The sequence below is a fragment of the Carassius auratus genome, unplaced genomic scaffold, assembly GCF_003368295.1.
Source record: "Carassius auratus strain Wakin unplaced genomic scaffold, ASM336829v1 scaf_tig00216322, whole genome shotgun sequence".
Lineage (NCBI taxonomy): Eukaryota > Metazoa > Chordata > Actinopteri > Cypriniformes > Cyprinidae > Carassius > Carassius auratus.
In genome coordinates, this window is record NW_020528508.1 from 143,840 (window position 1) to 168,881 (window position 25,042).

At 40.2% G+C, this 25,042-nt stretch overlaps 1 protein-coding gene across 1 annotated transcript; it reads left to right on the plus strand.

Annotated features, from left to right (window-relative positions):
* The first annotated feature begins 591 nt into the window (after positions 1-591).
* On the plus strand, positions 592-7,145 carry LOC113097502 (transmembrane protease serine 9-like). The gene is made up of 10 exons (XM_026262716.1): positions 592-734; positions 1,572-1,592; positions 1,684-1,846; positions 1,948-2,216; positions 2,300-2,445; positions 2,919-3,198; positions 4,560-4,731; positions 4,815-5,071; positions 5,189-5,286; positions 6,318-7,145. Exons 1-10 carry the CDS (start codon positions 686-688, stop codon positions 6,618-6,620), a joined length of 1,758 nt encoding a protein of 585 aa, XP_026118501.1. The 5' UTR covers positions 592-685; the 3' UTR covers positions 6,621-7,145.
* Positions 7,146-25,042: the final 17,897 nt, after the last annotated feature.

The following is a 25,042-nucleotide window of genomic DNA, read 5'->3' on the forward strand; positions in this document are numbered from 1 at the left end:
TTATAATAGAAAAAGAACACAATTGCAGGTTTTCAGGCAATTGCAACACATCATCATTGCAATTGGTACCTTTTTACATTTTGCCGAATTGGCCATTAATTGGTGTTAGATTTAGTGCTGCTTTATCGTCCTAAAAATGTTTGTTTCCATATGAATGATGTTGCACAAATTCAACCAGAAATTCCACCTGATAGTTAGGTTTATCTTGGGATCAGGTTGGGAATTCAAGGAATCTCACGCAACACAGTTTCACCACCGAAAAGAGCTGCTGATTTTGCATGTTTTAAAATCTGACAGAAACACTAAAAGCACCTCGAGCATCCTTAGTCAATCTACACAAAGTAAATAAAATAAAATAAAATAAAAACTATTACCAATACATGAGCACCTTATTTTAACACATTTTTAACCAGTTTCAGATTTCAGAGTTTGCACAGGTGAGAATTATGCATGACTAAGAGTCACCAGCCTGTTCCTTATCTCACTGAGACCTGCAGGTTGCTCAATAAGTAAGACGAATGAACATTGAAAGAGTTTACAAACTGAAAGAGTCAGGGGCGTTTCTTGTTAAAATGCGTTGAGAGAGTGTGTGGGTGTGTAGGAAACAGGTTAACCAAAGTATTTAAGAGCAGGTGGAGGTGCAGGTATCTGAGCTGTGTTGTCTGAGGTGAAGTTGACAAGGAAGATGATCCATTTACTCAGTGTAGCATTTTCCATCGCTCTTCTAATGAGAGGTAAGCTCTTTTATTGGATAATTAATACTAAAGGATAAATATTTTTTTATAAACTATATTACTGTACCAGTCAAAAGTTTGGAGCAATTAAAGACAGCAATATTATGAAATATTACTTCAATTTAAAATGACTGTTTTGTATTTGAAAGTATTTTAAAATGTAATATATATTATACTGAACCTTCAGCATCATTACTCCACTCTTCAGGGTCACATGATCATTTAAAAAAAGTATAAAGTATAAAGGAACATAATTTATTTGAATGTTATAAATGTCTTTACTTTCCCTTTGATCATGAACCCTTGTTTTTTTTTGGGGGGGGGGGGGGGGGGGTTTGCATCTCACTTGCAACAAACTTTTCAATTGTAGTGTTTCCACAAGGAATGAAGCAGCACAATTGTTATGAACACTAATCATAATAAGAAGAAATGTTCATTGAGCAGCAAAACATCATATTAGAATAATTTCTGAAGGATCATGTGACACTGAAGACCGGAATAATGATGCTGAAAGTTCAGCTTTGACATTAAATATACAATTTTAAATCGCATTACAATAGAAAATGATTAAATTGTAATATTTCACAATAATGCTGCTTTTACTGTATTTTCATACAGGATGATTCATACAGTATAATGTGGATTAATGATCAAATAAATGCAGCCTTGCTGAGATTTCTTTTAAAAACCTTTAAATAAAACTGTATTTTCATTACTATTTATTTATTTTATAGAAAAAGGTTTTATATTGAATATACAGTGTATATATATAACCTATATATATAGGTTATATATAGGTTCAGTGATAGGTAACTGAACTTGTTTCTTGTTTTCTAGGATGTGACGCACAACTGGATGGTAACTAGTTTTTCACCACATCATTTAAATAGCCAAATCCTATTAAAATGTTGCTGTGTCCAGCTGTTTGATTTGCTATTGTCATTGTCAGTGTGTGGCAGAGCATCTCTAAACACAAGGATCGTTGGAGGACAGAATGCATCACCTGGTGCTTGGCCGTGGCAGGTCAGCCTTCACAGGAGCGGCAGTCATTTCTGTGGTGGATCACTCATCAACAAAGAATGGGTTCTGACTGCAGCTCACTGCTTTGCAAAGTAACTATCACAGACCATATCTTTCATTTATAAAAAAAATAATACTTGTCATTCAGTGGATGTGGCGAATGCTTAACACTTGATCTTCCACCATATTCTAGTACTTCACCCTCTGGCCTAACTGTGTACCTGGGCCGACAGACACAGGAAGGAACAAATGCAAACGAGGTGTCCAGCAGTGTCTCTGAAATCATAAAACATCCAGGCTACATTAGCAGCACTCATGACAACGACATCACTCTTCTGCATCTGTCTTCACCGGTGACATTTACTGACTATATCAAACCAGTCTGTCTGGCTTCATCAAGCAGTACATTCTTCAACCGCACTGTGAGCTGGGTCACTGGATGGGGAAACATTAAGACAGGCGGTAAGCTTTTTAGTTTTACAAACCTTGATTGACGATATTATTGCAGTGCTGATGCACATTTGATAATTTAATGCTTTTCACAGTTGCCCTGCCCTCACCGCAAAATCTACAGGAAGTACAAGTGCCTGTTGTTGGAAACAGGCAGTGTAAGTGTCTTTATGGAGTCTCAACAATCACTGACAACATGATATGTGCCGGACTAATAGAAGGAGGGAAAGACTCTTGTCAGGTAACAACTCCTGTACATCCATTTTGGTCATTTCATAGTTTTATTGGGCTGCAAATATTCTTTAGTGAAAATAGCAATAATAAGGAATTGTCTCATAAACTTCGATTTTAACCAAGTGAGCCATTTTCAAAACACTGCATAGCATATACATTAGTAAAATATAGTGAAGGATCTGTTTAATGCATTTAATGCATTTGTACTAGTTAAGAAAATTTCCCTCACATTGTACCACAATCAAGGAGTGGTGAGTTTTTAACTTTTTAATGACAAGGGATCTCAAATATGAAGCTTATTTTTGTTTTCATAAAACAGCTATTTATGTTGTGTGGGAAGCAGTGTGATATAAAGACAAAAATTTTTAAATTAAATAATTGAATGTGATCTTTCTATTATTCTTTCATATTATATATTACACCTGTGAAGTACAACCGGAATATGTAGGTTATGTCACTAATCTGTTCTTCATCCTACAGGGTGACTCTGGTGGTCCTATGGTCAGCAAGCAGGGCTCAATCTGGGTCCAGTCTGGAATTGTGAGCTTCGGCGATGGTTGTGCTTTAGCTAACTTTCCTGGTGTGTATGCCCGAGTGTCTAAGTACCAGAGCTGGATCAATGAGAAGATCACCACCAGCCAGCCGGGCTTTGTTACATTCACCTCCAATGGTACCGATGGTGATCTGGCAATTAGCTGTAGTGGTGTGCCTGCCATTCCCACAACCACTGTCGCCACTACAACAACTACAACTGTCGCACGTAAGATTCCTTCAAGTCCAATAACATTCCCAATAAACCATCCATAGACGTTGTCCATTAGCTACATGTCCTAGAACTTAAATGTGTTCTTGATTTCAAAAGGAAATGCTGCTTTTACTTTAATAAACACACAGCAATATTACTGGTGAAGAAAATTCCTAGTGTCAATTTCAATCTAGGAGAAAGAAAGAAGAAAAAAAGTCACCAATTTTTTATTATTATTTTTTTTTTTATGCATTTGACATTGGCAACAGTTAGAGCCTGTCAAAGTGTTTCCTAAGCACATCAGTGAACATAAATCAATCTTATGAACTGTTTCTTTTTACAGAGTCAGTCAAATCAACTCATGCATCAGGCTTGTAACTTGAGTCAGACTCTATCTTTAAAAGCCCTTAATTGACTTCCTCTCTGAACCGTGAGGCCTTTTTTTTAGCTATTAATTTATCAATTAAAAAAGTAATTTAGTTTCTAAATGTTAAATTTAGGAACTTGTTAAGTCTGACATCACACGTCACTGTTTCCATATCTTCCATGACCATCTACTAGATCCATAACAAACAATGCTAAAATACACTCACTGTGTGCTGCCTGTAGTACTATTAAAAAGAGTGTAAAAAAAAAAAATGGCACAGTAACAATTTTCACTCAGAATTTGCTAGTAAATGTCACAATTAATCACTAAGAAATGGCAAGTAACACACTGAATTAAACGTGAACAGACTGAAGTGTACACCATGAGTTTTTTTAATCTTGAAGTCGATAAACAGTGTTCATAAACAGCTGTTGTAATTATTTTCTCATTTCAAATCGAGTGGAGGCTTGGACCCGAAAAGAGTACGTGATATCCATTTTTGTAATCTAATGCCCTTCTTGTTCTCAAGCTCATTATCTGTCATCTAATCAACAATATAAAAGCAGAAAAAGAACTTGAATATCCTGCTTATTCGAACAATGACCAGAAAACCTGTTCTGTGACGTATGCTAATGGTCTGTGATTGTGTAGCCTAAGCATACACAATTACATTTAATGTATGTATTTAGCAGATGCTTTTATCCAAAGCAACTTACAGTGCATTCAGGCTATAAATTTTTACCTATCATGTGTTCCCGAGGAATCGAAAACCCTAACCTTGCGCTTGATATTGATTTTGTTTGTTTGTTGTCGCTTTTTAAGACTAAGCTGTCAACTGTATTAAGCTGTCAACTGTAACAAAAAAAAATTACATTATTGGAGTACCCTTTACAAGAAAATACTGTTTCAATCTTATTTTAATGTTATTTCATTGTATGTTTCAGTGTATGAAAACTAAATATTTCACTTATAAAATCGCCATTCATTCCTTTTCTCTTTGTTACTGTAGCTGTAGTGTGTGGAAGCGCCACGCTGAACACCCGCGTTGGAGGAAACAGCTCCCTCGCCTCTTCCGGTGTTTGGCCTTGGATGGCAAGCCTGCAGTTTAACGGCAGTCATGTTTGTGGAGGAACGCTGATTGCTCAACGCTTTGTCATGAGCTCTGCCAGCTGCTTTACCAGGTAATGCCACTAAAACACCATAAACAAAAACATGTGATGAGAAATCATAATTATCTGATTCAACAGAGTCCTGTTTTGTTCAGATCCACCAATGCCTCTGACTGGACCGTGATCCTGGGACGTCTGAATCAGAACGGCTCCAACCCCAATGAAGTCTCTATAAAAGTGGCCAATCTCACACTCAGCAATGGTACAGGTGACAATGTTGCAGTATTGCAGCTGGCTGTTGCACCAAACCTCACAAATTTCATTCAGCCTATATGTGTGGACATGGGAGGCAATACCTTCAGCGCTAACTCTCAGTGCTGGGTGGCAGGATGGGGCTCAGGAGCAGGAGGAGGTGTGAATGCTTTAAACACTATGTTAACTGCTAAAGACTAAAAACTGCTGTTTATACGATGTTTAATAATTATTAAATGTTTCTTCTTAATTTGAATTTGTCTTCTTCGTTTTATAGTGATTCAAACTCTTCAGGAGTACCAGACCTCTGTTGTGAGTTGTGGAAACTCATCCTCAGACAACAGTATTTGTACAAGTTCCTTGAACTTACAGCAGGCAAGTTCCTTCTGTTTAAATACAAAACAACATTTTGCATTATTTATTGTAATAAAAGTACTTACAAATAATAAAAGTAATTCTTAAATAATAGTAAACCAAGGCTTCTGGGAAGGAAGTACTGTATATTTACAATAAGTTTCATTCATTATTAGTACTAAATCCATTTAGGTAGCATTAACTAAAACTACTTTTAGAGCATTATCAAGCTAGCTTAATGTTCATTTCTTTATATACTTCTAATACATTTCAAGTTGTATAAATGAACATTAGCTGATGCATTATGAACAAATGAATTAACAATTAACACAGTATATTTATGAGTTAACATTAATAGATGCTGAAACTAAAATTGTTCATATTGAATTTTTTTTTTTTTAAATGAATGGAACCTTACCGTCAAGTATTTTAAAATAATGTATACAACCATTTGAAGAATTTATTTGTAAAAACAGATAACTCAGTTTTTTTTTTTTTTTCAGAAATCATGTTTTTATATTGTTTTATTTTGTTAGGTATTTTTTACATCAAAATACAGCAAAGCAGTCTTATTGAGAATATAACATTTAACAGTAACACTTTACTTTAGCCTTTATGTGTAAAGTATTCTAAAAGTAATTTTATTTAATTAATTATGTCTAGTAATGCACATTATAATGCATTGTACAGTGTCATGAATAATTGTAATCACAGTAAATAGAGTATAACACTTATCAATTTACTGTTACACTATGCATGATAATTTTGGTTAAAGTAATTTACAATGAGATATAATGTACAATGCACATTATGAATAGTTATAATGCATTACACCCTTTAATAACCCTTTATAATGCATTATACATAAAGTCTTTAAGTAAACTTTTAAACATTAGTGTATGTTCTTGTCAAATTATACTATAAGAACACTGGTATTCTCCATATACCAAAACTCTTTTCTTTAAAATTATAATATTTGTCTACAAAGACTTAACGTGACAAATAATACGATTTTCTACCATTCAGTAAAGAGTTGTCTCTTTCGCTCTCAGGGTGATCAGGGCGGTCCGCTGATGTGTAAGCTGGGTCAGTCGTGGATCCATGCTGCTGTTTTGACCATACCAACACTGACCAACAGTACCGCATCCCGCTCTGCTCGTGCTCAAGATGTCCAGGTCTTCACTAAAACTTCCAGTTTTGCCTCATTCCTGACATCTGTTGTGGGTTCCTTCCCTACAAGCGCAGCAAATAACTCAACCCTGGGAGCCTCTAGTGGCTCACAAACATCATCTCCCTTCTGTTTCACTGTTTCAGTTCTCTTACCTGCACTTTACTACACAAGTGTGAACATTTAAGATCTCTATTGTTCTCTCAGACCATGAAGCTGCTGCCTATTGTTCTTAAACTGCACAATTACACTGTATGACTTTACACTGCTGGTAACAAGTGCATAGCAAATAATGTTTGTAACCCTGTGGTTTACTTATATTTACACCGTAGCAGTTGCAGCATGTAGTTGTTATTCAGCTTGGCACTTTATGGAAATTTCCCATTTGAGTGGTTCAGTTCTAATAATTTCTCTACCGTAGCTTAACTAATGAGTACCTCAAACTGTACCACATTTTGGACATTACTGTAAGTTAAATATATTAAAGAATAGGATATATCCCTTTAATTATTGTTAGAAAATTGATGAGTTTTTCATAATGTGAAACTATTTTCTGTTTTTTTTCATGTCTATTTATCTTTTATCTCTTTTATGATATTTTCGGAAGTTGTTATCATATTAATTCTAATGAATGAAGTAACTCTTTTCAACACAATGTTTTAAGACTGTGAAAAGTAAGTGTATACTTTGTTGTAAAAAAAAATATGATTAAAAGAACAAATTGAGTAAAATAATAATAATAATAATAATAATACACACACACATACACACACACAAAGTCCCAAGTACAGACAGGGAAGGCTTGAAAGGAACAGGCTTGCTTGGTTAAGCAGGATTTAAAAAATCATGAACATTAATGGATTGTCAGTGTAGGTTTTATGTCACTGTCTCTATCTAAAAAAAAGTGACAATTCACAGAACAGAACTATATATACAATGCCATACTTGATTTGAGTTATCAATAATTAAAAAAAGGTCGAGCAACATGCCAATCAATATTCAAAGCAAAAGAATCCTGTTTCCAGACATACGGCCATGCATTATTATTTTTTTCCCTTCGTGTTTTCTCATTATAACGACTTAATTTTCTTGTGATCTTGACATAAGCTGTTTTCTTGTTATAACAACTTAATTTTCTTGTGACCTTAACATAACGAGAGTTGTTTTCTCGTTATAACAGCTTAATTTTCTTGTGATCTCGACATAATGAAAGTTATTTATTTATTTATTTTTTACAATGATTGTTTGATCTACTGTTGCTAAAAGGCTGATCAATCACTGTTGATATTTCCAGAGACACTTCACTAAACTGAACATGTTTAAATGGTCAAAGCAACACCGCAAACACAGGCAAAGTGCCTTCAGAAGAATGCAGAACTATTCTAAGATCTTTTAGAGCTGCTTGGATTAAATTCACTTTTAATTTCCCTTTATTTGAAATAAAATGATATATAATTAGTAATTTTTTAATAGCCATTATATGCTGTTACAGATATCATGTGCGTTACTGTAGTGACACATCAGAAGGTGTTAGATCCATTTGCAGCTTTATTGAGAATAGTCAGAAAATATGGAGTCAGATATCGGAGACAAGGCTTAGATAGAACCATAACTAGACGAGAGATCAGGGCAGGCGGCAGACAGACAGAGTTCATAGAAGGCAATCCGAGTCGGAGCAGGCAGAGAACAATCAGGGAATCGAGAAACAGTCCATAGTCAATACACTAGAAAATAAAACACGGGTAATATTGCTCAGAAAAGACAGCCAGGGCAAATCAAGACTTCGGAGTGATTGAGCGTTTGGTGACTGCTTGTATGTGTGTGTGTGGGGGGGGGGCATGTAAATGAGATGGAGGTGTGGAGAGTGATGAGGTGTGATTTGTAGTCAGGTGTGGTGTGAGTGATCAGACCCAGGTATGAAAGAGGATGGGAAATGGAGTCTGAAACAGAGTTCGTTAATATCCAGGGGACAGTTCCCTCTGGCAGTGAGGAGGAGGTGATACGGGAACCTCCTCTGTAACAGGGCACCTCCCCTGCAAGCGGCTCCTGATGCTAGGAAGTGGGTGACACCAGGGTCTTCCATGAGGTTGGGTTCTCTGGATGCGACCTGTGAAACTCTTCCGTGAGAGTGGGGTCAAGGACATCCTTAGAGCTGACCCAGGATCATTCCTCAGGGCCATACCCCTCCCAATCGACCAAATACTGAAGGGTATCGCCCCTGTGCCTGGAATCCAGCAACTCATGCACTTGATATGCCTTCTCACCATCAACTAGGATAGTTGTGGCCTGATTCCCTCCCCAGCTCTCCTCTCGGACCACCAGAAGGTTTCAGTAGTGTAAGGACGAAAGAACCTGAGATACTTTGATTTCCTGAGAAACAGACAATACAAACATACACAGGCATCTTCGAGACACCCCACAGAGTGGAGGAGCAGGAGACCTCCTCCCCTTCTGGCCATTTGTTTCATTTTAAATCCCTTCACCCATTCTTCCTTCTACTTAGTCTGCTCAAAATGATTACATGAAAATGTCAATGCAAGTGAACTAACATTCATGTCTAGTACCATTGGAAATGTCTCAGTGCAACTGGTACAATGGTCTCAATCTTAAAAAAGTAGATTAGAAGATAATACAGATCTGAAGAGTCAAGAGATATCTTGATTACTGTGATGGGAGTGCCCTTACCTAGGGTCCTCCATGTAAATTACCCGCTATTCCCATTGAGTTGTAAAACCACCCAAGCTTGGGACCTGAGTTAATGCAAATTCCAATTGTTAGTTCCTGTCTCCATCTCGGGGGATGTTTGTCTTGGTCTGAGGTATTTAAACAATTGCAGCAAGAGGATCAGGGCGATTTCTGTAGCCAGAAAGCCCTTAGTGTGTTGTGTGTCTCTTCACTTCATACTATGTATTTTCTAAGGTCAGGTATGCATATTTTACTTTTAGATTCATGTTTTGTATTGATATGATTTGATGTGTTTCAATTGGATATGTAATTGGCAAAATACATATCTACCTGACTATTAATAAATTGTTACATTTTGATTCTATTCTGTTTTACTCTGTAATTATTGACTAGTAGATTACGTTGTATCCTTGTTAGCAACATGAACACCCGAATGAATGAGTTAAATAAAGTAAAAAGTTAAATGAGAATAATCAAATGTAAGAAGAATAACAATTATAATTAGACACCAACAAAGAACCAATTTGCCTTTCAACCTAAATTCGAGGTCATACCAAAATGGAGTCAGATTAGATAAGAAAATGGAGTCAGATTTGAGTTTAACCTAAATTGAATTACTCTACGCGCTGAAAGACTGAACACGTAGGATACCTTCATCCAGAACCGGATACCTTCCTCGGGCCGAGTGCCTGGACCTTACAGTAGTGAACACTGTTGGGAACGTTACTTTAAAAAAGTAATTAGTTATAGTTACTCACTACTTGTTCCAAAAAGTAACTGAGCTAAGAAAACTGATATAACTATTTTTTTAAGCAGTTTTCACAAGTCAGTTGAAATGAGTAGAACAGACAGGTGTTCGTACATAACTTTCGATATTTATTGCACGTCAACATACAGTTTATCTTGCACTTCAAGTATTATCAAAGTGTTTTTGGCCACTAGCTTTGTAGATGCATGTGTCACACATTACATGTACACATTACATGCACGTTCTTGCCTTTGACCACAATGAATTTGAAGTAGTGCTTATATCTCCACCTTGAAAATGCCAACTTTTCATCGGATTGCTCCTGACTCGCCATTTCTGCAGCTGCTCTGCAACTTCGTGTAGCTGTTGCATGTGTGTTTGTTTGTGTGTGTTTGGCGCTGCTGGCGCGTGTGCCTGCATGTGTGCCGGCATGTGTGTAAAAACACTGGCTCTGATTGGCTACCATGAAACACATGACTCTGCCTTAGCCAATCATAATCTTATCTCGTTATTAACCCACCTGCTCGCTCGCTGTGAGCCAGGGGTGTGTTCGGATTGCATAGTTTATTAAATCATGGATAGTAACCCACTGCATTTAACGTTCAGTAATGTTAATGGCATTGTAACGACGGGAAAAGTAATTAGTTAAATTACCCAGTTACTGAAAAAATAACGCCGTTACCTAATGCCGTTCTTTTAAACGCAGTTATTCCAAACACTGGTAGTGAAACATGGAAAGTAGGAGAGATGCGATAATTAGAAGGCAGTTCTGAACGTAATTATACTGGAGTTATTGGTCTAGACATTTTGAAGGGACCCACACACCTGGGGCTGAGCTTTTCACATGGTAGTCAGAGGCAGAGATCTTTGGTTGAAAGCCATACCCATTGGTCCGGGGTGTACTCGGGACAGAGACATCAATGTCAATTGGCTTGCTGATCCTGTCATCTGACAGCATGAAATAGGTGAGATGAGCTCGATCCCAGATCTCCTCGCTGTATTGCAACCAGTCCGTGACTTAGGGTTGGTCGGTGGGTTCGCCAGACCAGGGAAACAATGGTGGTTGAAAACCCAGAATGCATTTGAACGGGGTCATGCTGGTTTTACAAGTGAGTTTTGTGTGTATTCTGCCAAGAATAAATATCTACTCCAGTCTGCTTGATGTTGCTGAAAGTATTACCTGAGGAATCGGATCACCTCCTGGTTCAGACGTTCAATTTGCCCATTGGATTGAGGGTGGTTACCTGATGTAAGTATGACATTAATATTAAGATGATGAAAGAAGGCATACCAAACTTTGGAGGTGAATTGGGGTCCTCGATCCAACACAATGTCTTCAGGTAGACCATAGAGGTGGAATGCTTGGTTGCAGAGTAATTTGGCGGGTCTGTGGGGAGCTTGGGCAAAGGGATTAGATGGCCTGCTTTGAAGAATCGATCTATGATTGTGAGTGTGGTGGTGTTACCCTGGGAATTGGGCAAGTCGGTAATGAAGTCAATGCTAATGTGATACCAAGGTTGTAGTGGCATAGGCAATTCAATCTGTAACAGAATTCACATACCTTTGATTGGTTATAGATCCTCAACTTAATTTTACTAAACATATCAAGAAAATCTCTAAAACAATACAAAGAAATCTCAACTGTTTTAAATTAATCAGACACTATATACCAAATCAGGCAGCCCTACTGTACATGCATGCTATGGTGTTTTCACATATTTCATACTGCATGACAGTTTGGGGGCAAGCAGCTCCGTCTGCAACAAAACACATTGGTTCACTTTACAATCGAGCAATAAAAATTATGGATAAAAAGCCAATCCGCTATCATCACTGTTACATACTGGAGAAATATAAAATATTAAGCTTTGAAAGTTTTAGTAATTTATGTTTCCTAAAATTAATCTTCAAGTGTATTAATAATTTAGCACCTGAGTCTCTTACTAAATTTATTGAAATACAGAACAACCAAAGAGTTACTAGAACTAGTTCATAACTGATCATAATCATATCAAATCATAATCAAATCATAACTGTACAATGCCATACTGTAGGACAAGCTTTGCACAGACTGCCTTTTCTGTTAAGAGCTGTAGGCTATGGAATGCATTACCATCTGATATTAAGGCCATATCTGACTTCAAAAAGTTCACTTCCAGGATTAAGCTGTGGCTAAAGACAAATCAAAATTGTAATTTTAATTGTTGTTATAATTGTGTATGATTATGTATGTATGTATGTGTGTGTATGTGTATATGTGTATATTTGTATATATGTGTATATCTATATATACATAGTTTTGTAGTATTTCTTGTTTTTATGTATGTATTTGTTTTATAATTTAGTTCGGTGGCTGTCAGTTTTTGGGAGAAAGTAGCACATGGGTACATCTTGGCTGGTGAACCATGGCATTGAAGTATCGACCTCCACAATGAATGGGTGTTCTGGGTCTGGATGTTGGAGGATCAGGGCAGTGGTGAACCGAGTCTTTACTTCGTCGATGGTTAGGCAAGACTCTGGGGCCCAACTCAGTCTGTTTGTATGTCATTTAGTCATGTCAGTCAGAGGGGTGGCGACTGAACTGAAGTTCCTAATAAATCATCTGTAGAAGCAAACCCCTGGACATATTGTAACTCCTTCACTGTCTGAGGGTGTGGCCAATCCAACACTACACCAAATCTAACCCGAAGACAAGCTAACTGACGCTCCTAGCAATTTACAAAATCCTTTCAAAAATTTGGATATGAATTGAGTCCCCAGCCTGGTCATATCTGCAAAACAAAAATACAGCTTCCGATTCTCCCTGGAAAAACCAAGCTCCTGGAGGCATGCTGTGGGCGGAGCTATAATACTGTTGTTTGTGTTGTTTCCATAACATATTCACTTATGTGCTGATTTCCAACAAAAGACAGAAATCTGATGCAGTTGTACTTACCTGACTGGGGTCTTCTACCATGTTTTAATAGCAAACGATGAGAGATTTAGGATTTACCTTATCATCCGAAACAGCACGTTGGGACAACACTGCTCCTACCCCCACCTCTGACACGTCGACCTCCACCACGAACTGCCGTGTGGGATCAGGGGCCACAAGGATGGGAGCCAAAATGAAGCGGCTTTTGAGGTTAGTGAACGCAGCTTCAGCTGCGTCCTACCACCTGAACAGAGTACTGGGAGAGGTCAAGGCTGTCAGAGGTGAGGCTAGTTGGCTGAAATTGCGAAAGAAACACCGATAGAAATTGGCGAAGCCCAGAAACCGCTGTAGGGCCTTACGAGAATCTGGAGATGAACAATCTATCACAGCCTTAATCTTGTCAGGGTCCATACGTATTCCCTCAGATGAGATGATATATCCTAGAAAGGGAACAGACTGTGCATAGAATACGCTTTTCTCCGCCTTGACAAAAAGCCCATTCTCAAGTAACCTCTGGAGCACTCGTCTGACGTGTTGAATGTGTTCCTGGAGAGATTAAGAAAAAATCAGTATGTCATCCAGGTAAACATATATAAACTGATCTACCATATCTCTCAAAACGTCATTAACGAGTGCTTGGAAAACCCCGGGCGAGTTGGAGAGCCCGACTGGCATCACCAAGTATTCAAAGTGCACTCTGAGGGTATTAAAGGCGGTTTTCCATTCATCCCCCTTCCTGATGCGGACCAAATGATAAGCATTACGTAAATACAATTTTGTGAATACAGATGCTCCCTGCAACCTCTCGAAAGCTGAAGACATTAGTGGTAATGGATAGGTGTTCTTCATTGTGATGTTGTTCAGCTCTCGGTAATCAATGCAAGGTTGCAGAGAACCATCCTTCTTACCCACAAAAAAGAATCCCGCCCCCGCTGGAGAAGAGGAAAGGACGGATGAACCCAGATGCTAAGGAATCAGAAATGTATTTCTCCATGGCCTCTTCAATGGGAGATTAAGCAATACTATCATGCAGTCACTCTCAGTGATTATCTCCGCCAGAAAATTATACCAAGAGGTCTACGTCTGCAAAAGTCTCCTGCATTTGGGTTGCAGAACTCAGATTTTTGTACCCGTTGGTGTGAGATATTAAACAAGTGCTCATTTGATCTGATGGCATTGGTGATTACAGAGATCACCAAACAACTTGAGTCTACAAAATTGGAGACTAAGAAAATGGAGATTCAACTCGGTGAAATGGTGACTAAAAGTAAGCTTACTGAGTTTAAAAAAGACTTGGAACGTCAACGTGCTGAGATATCTAAAGAGATTAGAGCAATTAAACGTACTAAGTTTGCGAGAGACAATGCTGATTACCAACAAGGCAAGATCTATTTTTGGAAGGACGGAAAACCTGAATCTAATATGTTCCATCGGAATCGGGCGGCTACTGCTGGTTTTCGCACACGCCAACAACATGGTAATAGATCTCTGGCTTCTTCTACCTCTTGTGATTCTGACTCAGATTCTGTTGTACGATGGCGAAATGGCTCCACTTTTTTGGGCCGTACCCAGCCCGACAATCAACGTATAGATCGAAGATTAAATCGACCAAGAAGAGGTGCAGAAGGGGCAAGAGAAAAACACTCCTCTCTACCTCCACGGATGACAAGGAGCAACCAGGGGACACACTGATGAACTTTTCAGATAAGTCTCTTTCTAGCTCTTGCATTTCTGCTTTGAGTAAGGGTCTTTCTTTTGTTCCCACCACTGAGGCTAATGATTTTGATACTATAATTGACTTTCAAAAATTTTTTAGAACTTTGAGACTTCGCGAATTCTTTGGCACGAATGAACAGTCGCTTCCTTCTAACGAAGTATCACCTGCTACCACACAGGACAGCATCACTATTGAACAGTCCACCACTCGTCTCCCTTTTAAAAGAAAGTCTACTTTTATTCCACCTAAGAATAGGAATTCATCCCTTGATACCTATTGTAGACTTGTGGAATGTGATGTAAAGACTGCTCTTAAGAACAAAAGGCAGTATAAGGTTTACAACAACTTGTCGAAAAAGGAGAGGGATGCTTTACTTGATCTTGGCAAAGATAATACGGTGATAGTGCGTCCTGCAGATAAGGGTGGCGCGATTGTACTTCAACGTGCTTCGGATTATGAACATGAGATTCGTAGACAATTGAATGACCATACTTTTTATCAATCTTTACCTGCTGATCCTACCAATAAATTTAAAACCTGCATTGACTCCAAGTTGTTATCCCATTTTGAGAATGGGGAGTTTAGCAAAAATGAATATAATTTCCTTAAGGTAGACTTTCCAATAATACCCATTATATATACTCTGCCTAAGGTTCACAAAGGATTAGAAACCCCTTTAAAAGGCCGTCCAATAGTTAGTGGCATTGGTAGTCTTACTGAAAACATCTCCTCTTATGTGGATTATTTTATAAAACCTTTTGTACCAATGTTGTCTTCCTATGTCAGAGACTCTATGGATTTTATTGAATCACTATTTTGTGTTGATTTTGCTATAGATGATGTGCTCTTGGCCACCTTTGATGTTCAGAGCTTATATACAAATATTCCTCACATTGATGGTTTAGGTGCTTTAGAACAATTTCTAACAAAAAGACCTGCAGATGAAAAACCCAGCACAGCATGTTTATTGGACTTAGCGAACATTGTCTTAACTAAGAACTTTTTTCGTTTTCAGGACGATTTTTATTTACAAATCAAAGGTACTGCAATGGGTAGTAAAATGGCACCAAACTATGCTTGCTTGTATATGGGAATTTTTGAAAATGATTTTATTTTGAATGAGTCAAATTTCTTTTTTCCTAAGATTTTGTTCTACAAACGGTATATTGATGACATTTTTATGATTACCAAGGCTACACCTGCAGAGATGATGTTATTTCTAAATTATCTTAATTCAAGGAATGAGCATGTGAATTTTACTATGGAATATGACTCTGTTAGCATCAGTTTTCTTGATGTTAGAGTATACAAATGTGACGGCAAACTTCATACCGATCTATATCGTAAACCTACGGATCGAAATACCATTTTGAGAGGGGATAGTTTCCATCCTAGTCCTTTAGTTAAGAGTTTGCCTATCAGTCAGTTTAAACGTGTGCGTAGAGTGTGCAGCACGGATGAATCTTACACTTACCAATCTAATCAGTTAACTAAAAGATTTCTGAATCGTGGTTACCGTATGGAATGGATAGAAAATGCCAAACAGAAGTTGAATGATACATCTCAAATGCAGTGTTTACAAAACAAAAGTAACAACAAAACGCAGGCCTTCAATGCTCCCATTTGCACAACGAAGTACTCATCTTTGGGTGCGGAGTTTCGTAGAATTTTAAAAAAACACTGGCATATTATTTCTAGTGATCCTAGTTTGTCTGGCGTTTTTAAAAACAGTCCTAAATTAGTTTTTAAACGTCAAAATAACCTCCGTGACTGGTTGGTAAAATCTGAATATCCTGCACGCATGAAAGGTATTCCATCTCTTCCTCCAGGTAACTACAGTTGTGGCAATTGTGCTCAGTGCGCTTTCACACACAAATGTAATTCTTTTAGTCATCCACGCACTGGTCGCGACATTCCGATACGAGGCACTATCACATGTGCTTCAACCCATGTTATTTATTTAATTCGCTGCCCGTGTGGTCTTGCCTACGTGGGTAAAACATCCAGACAATTACGTATTCGTATTTGTGAACATCGCAGCAACATTAGGACCGGTGATATGCGTAGTCCCATTGCGTCTCATTTTAGGCAAATGGGTCATAATGTCAGTGTGTTAAAGTACATCGGTATAGAAAAGGTAACCAAACCATCAAGAGGTGGAGACTATGAGAAGAAATTATTACAGAGAGAATGTTTTTGGATTTATTCTCTAAATACTTTGTCACCATTAGGGTTGAATGAGGATTTTGATATCAAGCCATTTCTATAAATATTTTTATATGTTTGTCTTTTTCAAGTTATTTGATGCTGCATTTTGAGTGTTTGTTATATGATTTTCAAGTTATTTGATGTTGTTTTTGAGTGTTTGTCATATGATTTGTTTCTGTCACATGATTTGTTTCTGTCACATGACTTCTAAGTGAGGAAGTCTAATTAAGGTGAGCACCTGTTATGTATTTAAAGGTGTTCCTCACTTATTGAGATTGTGCCTGATGAAGACCTGAGGGTCGAAACGTTGCCTTGTAATTAATTAAATATACTTTTGTATGGAGCAGTATTTTTCAGTGTGCAGACTGCATTTTTTGTATTTATCCATGGCCTCCCTCTCAGGAATAGAAAGAGAGTATAACTTGCCCTTAGGTGGAGACTTACCTGGCACTATATCTATGACACAGTCTTAGGGACGATGCGGAGGAAGAGGAGCAGCACAGGACTTACTGAACACTTCCTTCAGGTCCAGATACTCTACGGGCACGTTTGGCAAAACCATGTTATCCTTCTGAAAGACAGAAAACGGGGACAACAGGACGAGTAGAAACCAGACAAGACTCATGACAACTTTCACTCCACAATGTGACTGTATTGGAACCCCATTCGACTCGTGGGTTATGTTTAGTTAACCAGGGGTGACCTAACACAATGGGAGCAACAGGGGAGTCCATGAGAAAAAAAGGATATGGTTTCGCGATGATTTCCAGAAGTGAGTAGTGTGATGGGTTCTGTGTGGTGTGTGACGTGTGACGTGAGGCAGTTCCTGGCCATTGAGTGCGGTGACATGGAAGGGAAGAGACACAGGTAGGACAGGAATGTTCAGGTGATGTGCAAGGGAACAATCAATGAAATTACCTTCGGCTCCAGAGTCCAGAAGGGCGTGACATTTGTGAGAGGGATTCTTCCACCGCAGTTTCACCGGAAGGAGGGTCGATGATGTTGTTGAGGACTTCCCAGCAGAGATCCCACCTGATAGTAGCCTCAAGTTTACTACCGGGCTGGCTCTTTTACCGGGCATGAGTAGATGTTGTGTTCCGAGCCTCCACAGTATAAACATAGTCCTTGGGATCTCCGCCGTTCCCTCTCCCTCCGGGACAGCCGAGCTCTACCCACCTCGTCGACGGGACCGACCGCGTTCTCTCGACTCGAGCGCCCCCTAACTGGAGAGATGGTATGGCGCGTTGGACTAGGCTGGCGACCCAGGTGATTAATCTGTGCATCAACTCGTAAGGTCAAGTCGATTAATCCGTTAAGTGTGGGGGGCAGCTCGAGGAGGTAGATCTCCTTTTGAACACGGTCGGATAACCCATGCAGGAATCAATCCCACTGCACTGCCTAGTTCCACTGGCACGCGGCCGCCAGGGTACGGAATACGATGGAGTAGTCCTTGACTGAAGACGTGCCTTGACGAAGGTCTGAGAGCTGGTGAGTGGCCTCCCTGCCGGGCCGTGGCTCAATCGAATACCCTCCTCATCTCCTCCGAGATGGCGTGGAACGAGGCACAACACGGATGTTGATTTTCCCACACCGCCGTCCCCCATAGGGCGGCTTTGCCCGACAGTAACGTGAGCATAAATGCCACTTTGGATTCCTCGGTGGTGAAGGTGCAGGGCTGCAAAGTGGGAGAGGTGAGCTGATGAATCTTCTGGGTGAGCTCGGACACCTGTGCCACCAGCGCTTGGACAATGCGTCCGGTGTTCGAGATGCTCTCCTGCTGCTGATCCATTCGTTTCACACTGTGGTGCATAAAGTCCATGAGGGTGTTGGTGCTCGCTGCTTCCATATTGGTGAGATTGTTCTGTGACGGTGGGGTGAATGAAGGACTGGAAACAATAGCGAGTTAGGCAATTTAATAAAAGTAAATAAACAAACAGGAATATGACAATGACGGTGAGAAGGGAGCAGGAGAGGATGGCACAGGAACTGCAGGGAATAGAGCCGAAGGTAAGTCTTTGTGGCTGAGTGAAAGTGCGGAGAGTGGATGAGGTTCCGGGAAAACACGAACATCCAAATGCAAACAACACTGAAGCCAACAAACAGGGTGTAGTACATTGATATGTGTGACATCACCAATTGTACGTGATTACGTGACCTCCCTAACAAGCCCCGTCTCTCCCCCTCACTCTGGAGGTGGTGTAATGTGTACGTGCGGTCAATAAACCCACAGATTATAAAGCAGTGCTCTTTGCCAGTTCATTTATAACACCCGAGTCAACATGGTGTCAGAAGTGTCCTACAACTACACGCGAAAGTGAGTTTAGTCTACACTGGAAAAGTGTCCATGCAAGTCTCTCGACTCGTAAATAACTAACTAGCCGCTAAGCTACGTAAACTGCTGCATCACACGCGCCAGCCATGGCAGGGGAATTCCGAAGACCCGATCCTCTCGTTTTCAATGAAAATATTGCAGAGAACTGGCGTATATTTGAACAAGAGTTTGATATCTTCATTGCTGCAGCTCATGGAGACAAACCGCGTCGAACACAAGCTTTCATTTTCCTCAACCTCGCGGGTCCCGAAGCCATCGAACGTGAACGGTCCTTTGTTTATGCACAAGAGGTGAGCGTTCCCGGTGAAAATGACAGTGTCGTTATCATTACGCCGGCTGAGTCAAGGGAAGACCCTGACTGTTTAAAGAGAAAGTTCCGCGAGATTTGCGCTCCCCATATCAACATCACAATGGAACGACACAAGTTCAACATGAGATCACAGAAGCCCGGTGAGACTTTTGAATCTTATATCAGCGATTTAAAGCTGAAAGCAAAAAGCTGCAAATTTGGTACATTACAAGACGAACTCATTCGTGATCGACTAGTTTGTGGAGTAAACAGTGACATTCTAAGAAAATCAATGCTGCGTGATCCAGAACTTACTTTAACTAGAGCCATATCAGCATGTCAGATCTATGAACAAACTGAACAGCACACTAAAGACCTTGCAACACTCCAAACAACAACTGCGATGGTCAATGCTGTGCACCAGGCGTTTGCAAGAAGGACTAGACATTCCAAATCAAACCACAAACCAGATAGCAAAGCACCGCCGATCATAAAAAACTGTAACAATTGTGGTAGTGACCACCCAGCCAAAAGAGATAAGTGCCCTGCATTCAGTCAACAATGCAACGGCTGCAAGAAGTGGAACCACTTTAAAAAATGCTGTAGGTCCACTAAACCAAACCAAGCAAAACGTGGTTATACCAGAACGGTCCACAATGTTGAACCAGACCAGACAAACAGTGAAGAGAGTGATTCGTTCTTCATTGATGGAGTAGCTTCAAAGTCTGTTGATTCCATGACTGACCTAACACAAAAAAGTGAACTGTACAGCACTGTACACGTATATGGCAAGCCAGTGGAACTAAAAGTGGACACTGGAGCCAAATGTAATGTAATGGATTTTAACACTTTTCAGCACTTGCGAAAAGAGGAAGAACTTAACGTGTTAAACACAACAAAGCTAATAGCATACGGTGGCAGTGAGCTACACACACTTGGCACAGTTGCATTACCATGCTGTCTAGCCAGACAGACTTATGACCTGCTGTTCTATGTCATCAAAAGCTCTGCACAGCCACTATTGGGTCTACCTGACTGTCTACGCATGGGACTTCTTACACTTAACAAAGAAGTCCACCAGCTGAACACATCCAGTCAGGATGAATTCACAGACAGAATTCTCACCAAATATGCTGACCTTTTCAAAGATGAGGTGGGAAGACTACCTGTCACATATTCCATGAAAATCGACCCCACCATACCGCCAGTCGTCCGACCAGCAAGACGCATCCCAGTCGCTATGCAAGACAAGGTGAAAAAGGAACTTCAACGGATGACTGATCTTGGTGTCATTACACCAATCTCTGAACCAAGTGAGTGGGTGTCTTCCATGGTTGCTGCTCATAAAAAAGACTCTAACAACATCCGAATTTGTATAGACCCGAGAGACCTGAACACAGCTATACAAAGACCCCACCACCCAATGAGAACAGTCGAGGAAGTTGCTGCCCAGATGTCAAATTCCACCATCTTTTCTGTGCTAGACGCAAAAAAATCGTTCTGGCAAATATCCTTAGACCATAAATCATCACTACTTACAACTTTCAGCACCCCTTTTGGCCGATATCGATTCCTAAAAATGCCTTTTGGTATAAACTCAGCTAGTGAAGTCTTCCAACGCTCAATGGAGCAAATCTACGCTGGTTACCCTTGTGCTGTAATTGTAGATGATATATTGGTCGGTGGACGCACAGTAAAAGAACACGATGAAAACCTAGAAAGGGTGCTAGAGCGGGCGAGACAAGTTAATCTGAGGCTGAATCCACTGAAATGCAAATTCAGACTGAAGGAAGTGAGCTACGTGGGCCATGTCTTCAGCAGTGATGGCCTGCATGCTGATCCATCAAAGATCAAAGCTATCAGTGACATGCCAGAACCTACAAACACGACAGCTCTTCAGAGATTTCTTGGCATGGTCAACTACATGGGCAAGTTTATCCCTAACCTCAGTGACATAGCTGCCCCACTCCGCCAGCTCACACACAAAGACACAGTATGGTGTTGGCTGCAACAGCACCAGGATGCTTTCCAAGCCTTGAAACAATGCCTCACATGTCCTCCAGTCCTGTCGTATTACAACGTCGATAGGCCTGTCACTTTAACATGCGACTCCTCTCAGTTTGGTTTAGGAGCTGCGTGCCTGCAGGACAACAAGCCTATCGCTTACGCCTCACGAGTCCTAACACAAACTGAAATGCGCTATGCGCAGATAGAAAAAGAGCTCCTAGCTGTAGTTTTTGCTTGCACTAAGTTCAATGATTACATCTATGGTAAACCAGTAACCATTGAAACTGACCACCAGCCTTTGGTGACAATCACCAGACGTCCAATACACAGCACTCCTGCGCGACTCCAACGAATGTTGCTCCAGCTCCAACGATACAACATCACCCTTATCTACAAAAAAGGAAAACACATGTATATAGCAGACACTTTGTCACGGGCGCCACAAGAATCTGTACATGAACAGGCCATGGAAGAAAATACCTTTGAGGTAATGAATGTTTGCAACATCTCACCATCACGTATGGATGAACTTAAACGCCAAACAGACAACGACGCCACGCTTCAGATGCTTGTCAACACAATCAGGCATGGATGGCCAACTAAACTGCACAGTCTCCCCCCAGCAATAAGACCATTTCACCCATACAGACATGAACTGATCACAGATGATGGACTTGTATGGAAAGGCCACAAAGTGATCATCCCTGAAACACTTAAGCTGGAGTACATGCAAATCGTTCATAGAGGTCATCCTGGAGCCGAATCTACCAAGCAACGCGCACGTGGCATATTCTTTTGGCCTAACATGACAAAAGACATTGATGCTTACATCACATCTTGTGCCACATGCAACAGCACCAAACCCCATCAGCAAAAAGAACCCCTTCAGCTGCATGCAGTTCCAAGCCTGCCATGGTCAATAGTAGCAGCTGACATCTTTGACTGGAACAGTCATCAGTTCTTGGTGCTTGTTGACTCGTATTCAGGATGGTACGAGATCGATCAGCTACAGAATTTGACCTCATCAGGTGTTATACAAAAGCTAAAGAGACATTTTTCTGTCCATGGATCGCCTCACACCTTCATCACAGACAATGGGAGACAGTTTGTGAGCAAAGAGTTTAAAGACTTCGCCATGGCCTGGGACTTTGTTCATAAAACCAGCAGTCCATATTATCCTCAATCTAATGGCCTGGCGGAGCGCGCAGTCCGCAGCGCTAAACAACTCATGGAAAAGTCCAAACGAGATGGTACTGACATCTATCTCAACTTGCTGAATCTGCGAAATGTTCCACGAGATCCTAAGCTTGGCTCTCCAGCTCAGAGATTGATGTCCAGACAAACTCGCACCACCCTGCCACTCCACAGCTCTTTGCTGGAACCTTCACCTCTGGCTTCCAATGAGATTCGTGCACAGTTAACGAAGAAAAGACTCTGTCAAAAGATCAGTTATGACAAAAGCAGTAAACAACTGAGCATTCTCTCAAAAGGGCAAGTAGTGAGGATGCAAACCCCTCATGGTTATGACAGTAAGGCAGTTGTGAAGGAAGTCTGCAGTGAACCAAGATCTTACATTGTCCTGTCTGGAGGAAAAGAATATAGGAGGAACCGCAGACATCTCCTAACTGTGAAAGAGCCTAGGCCAAGTCAACTTGATGATAATGATGATGAGGGTCACCAGGTGATCCCTGGTCCAACCAGAGTGAATGATCCAGTTGTAAAAGTACCAGATGTACTTATTCACAGAACCACAGGTCAAGTAACCCCTCAAACACGAGCACAAAAGAAAGACAGTCCTTATGTGACACGATCCGGACGCACTGTATACCCGAACCCTAAGTACAAGGACTGAAATGTTTGATATGTTGCTGAATTGCACCTTTATTTTATTTTATTGTTATCTTGGTTAACAATACCAGTTTCTTTATAGTGCAATATGTTTAATTTACATTTTATTAATTTACATTACATAATAGTTCCTGTTGGTCATTGCTACTGTTGCTAGTTTAAAATACCTTTGATGTTCTAAAGAAGAAATCTGATGTAAACACATCCAGAGTCTAATCTTCCTTTATGTTTAGAGACCATGCTTAGGAAAGGGGATGTAGTACATTGATATGTGTGACATCACCAATTGTACGTGATTACGTGACCTCCCTAACAAGCCCCGTCTCTCCCCCTCACTCTGGAGGTGGTGTAATGTGTACGTGCGGTCAATAAACCCACAGATTATAAAGCAGTGCTCTTTGCCAGTTCATTTATAACACACGAGTCAACACAGGGGAAGCGACATTAAACAACGATCTCACAGACATCCTTGTCAGAGTTTGGCAAGGGAGTACCCAGATGCAGAATTAACAGGGAAAACAGTGTATTAACAAGAATGAGAACACAAACAGATGAGGGTAGAGAGTCCACACAATAGGGCAGGGCACACGATAGGAGAACAGGCTGGTCAGAAGGAGGCAGCTCCAGACTCTGTGGAAAAAGGAGATCTGGTTGCAACTCAAGGAACCACAGGCTTGACCCTGTTGATGGGAACTATTGAAGCACCTAAATGTCTGTCAGGTCAGAAGAACCAGCAACCAGGGAGGACTCAGGAAGCAGGGCAGGAACCAACACAACAGACACACAAAGACAATACAACAGGAGAGACATGAGATAGATCGATCAAAAGTAAACTTGCAAACCTAAACCTAGGGAGAAAACAAAACGAAAAGGAAAAACAAAAGTAATAAAATACGAGAAAAAAGTACTCTTTTTTCTTATGAAAACAAAAGGATAACGATTGGAAAAAGCTAAGAATAAATAATTAGAACTACAAACAAAATAAAAAAAGACAAGACAGCAAGGATTTTAACAGGTAAGTTTAACAGGAAATTTTCAGGTGACCCGACTGACCACAAAATAGACACAGTTTATTCTTCATACGGCATTCTTGTTCTTCAGGTGTGAGGTGAGTGTATCCCAATTGCATGAGTTCTGCTCTGCTTATGGCTTCAATGGCAGAATGAGGCATGTTTTGAGCTGAACATCGAGAACATATAACATTTTCAATTTGAATGGCCAGATCAATGAACTCACTCAGACCCCTTCCTTCATCTCGGCAGGCCAATTCTGACTGAAGCTCTTTAACGTGTCCTCAACCCACACGGTCTAGGCCACAAGAGTGCGGAATGACAGAGCATACTCAGCTGCCGACCTCCTTCCTTGAGTCAGGTTTAACCCTTTCGAGTCGATTAACGCATATATGCGTTTTGAGTCATTTTCTCCTGATAACCCCAAAAAGAACTTAAATTACACTCTCAGTTTTAATCGTACAGATAAGAGCAATACATCAATCGAATCTGTAAAGGGTCTAGTTTTTTTTTTTTTGGATACAGACATAATAACAAAAAACCTTTGTGCACATAAAATAAAGATAACAAACAAGGTGCACTGTCTGCAGCCTTTGTCTCCGCTGATCGTCATGTACAAACACGACATTAAAATGAAATGTAACTCTGTGAATACTCAACGAAGAGACATGAGAGAGATATCTATAGAAAGCCTGACATGTGCTGCCAAAAACAAATATTCTGAGATAAAGTAATCCATATGAAAACAACGCGATGTCTGCTTTTCATGTCTCCCTTCATTATATCTAATGTGACCACGCCCCCGTGCTAAACGCGCTATTCAGATTCAAACTGAAGCGCGTGGCTTGAAT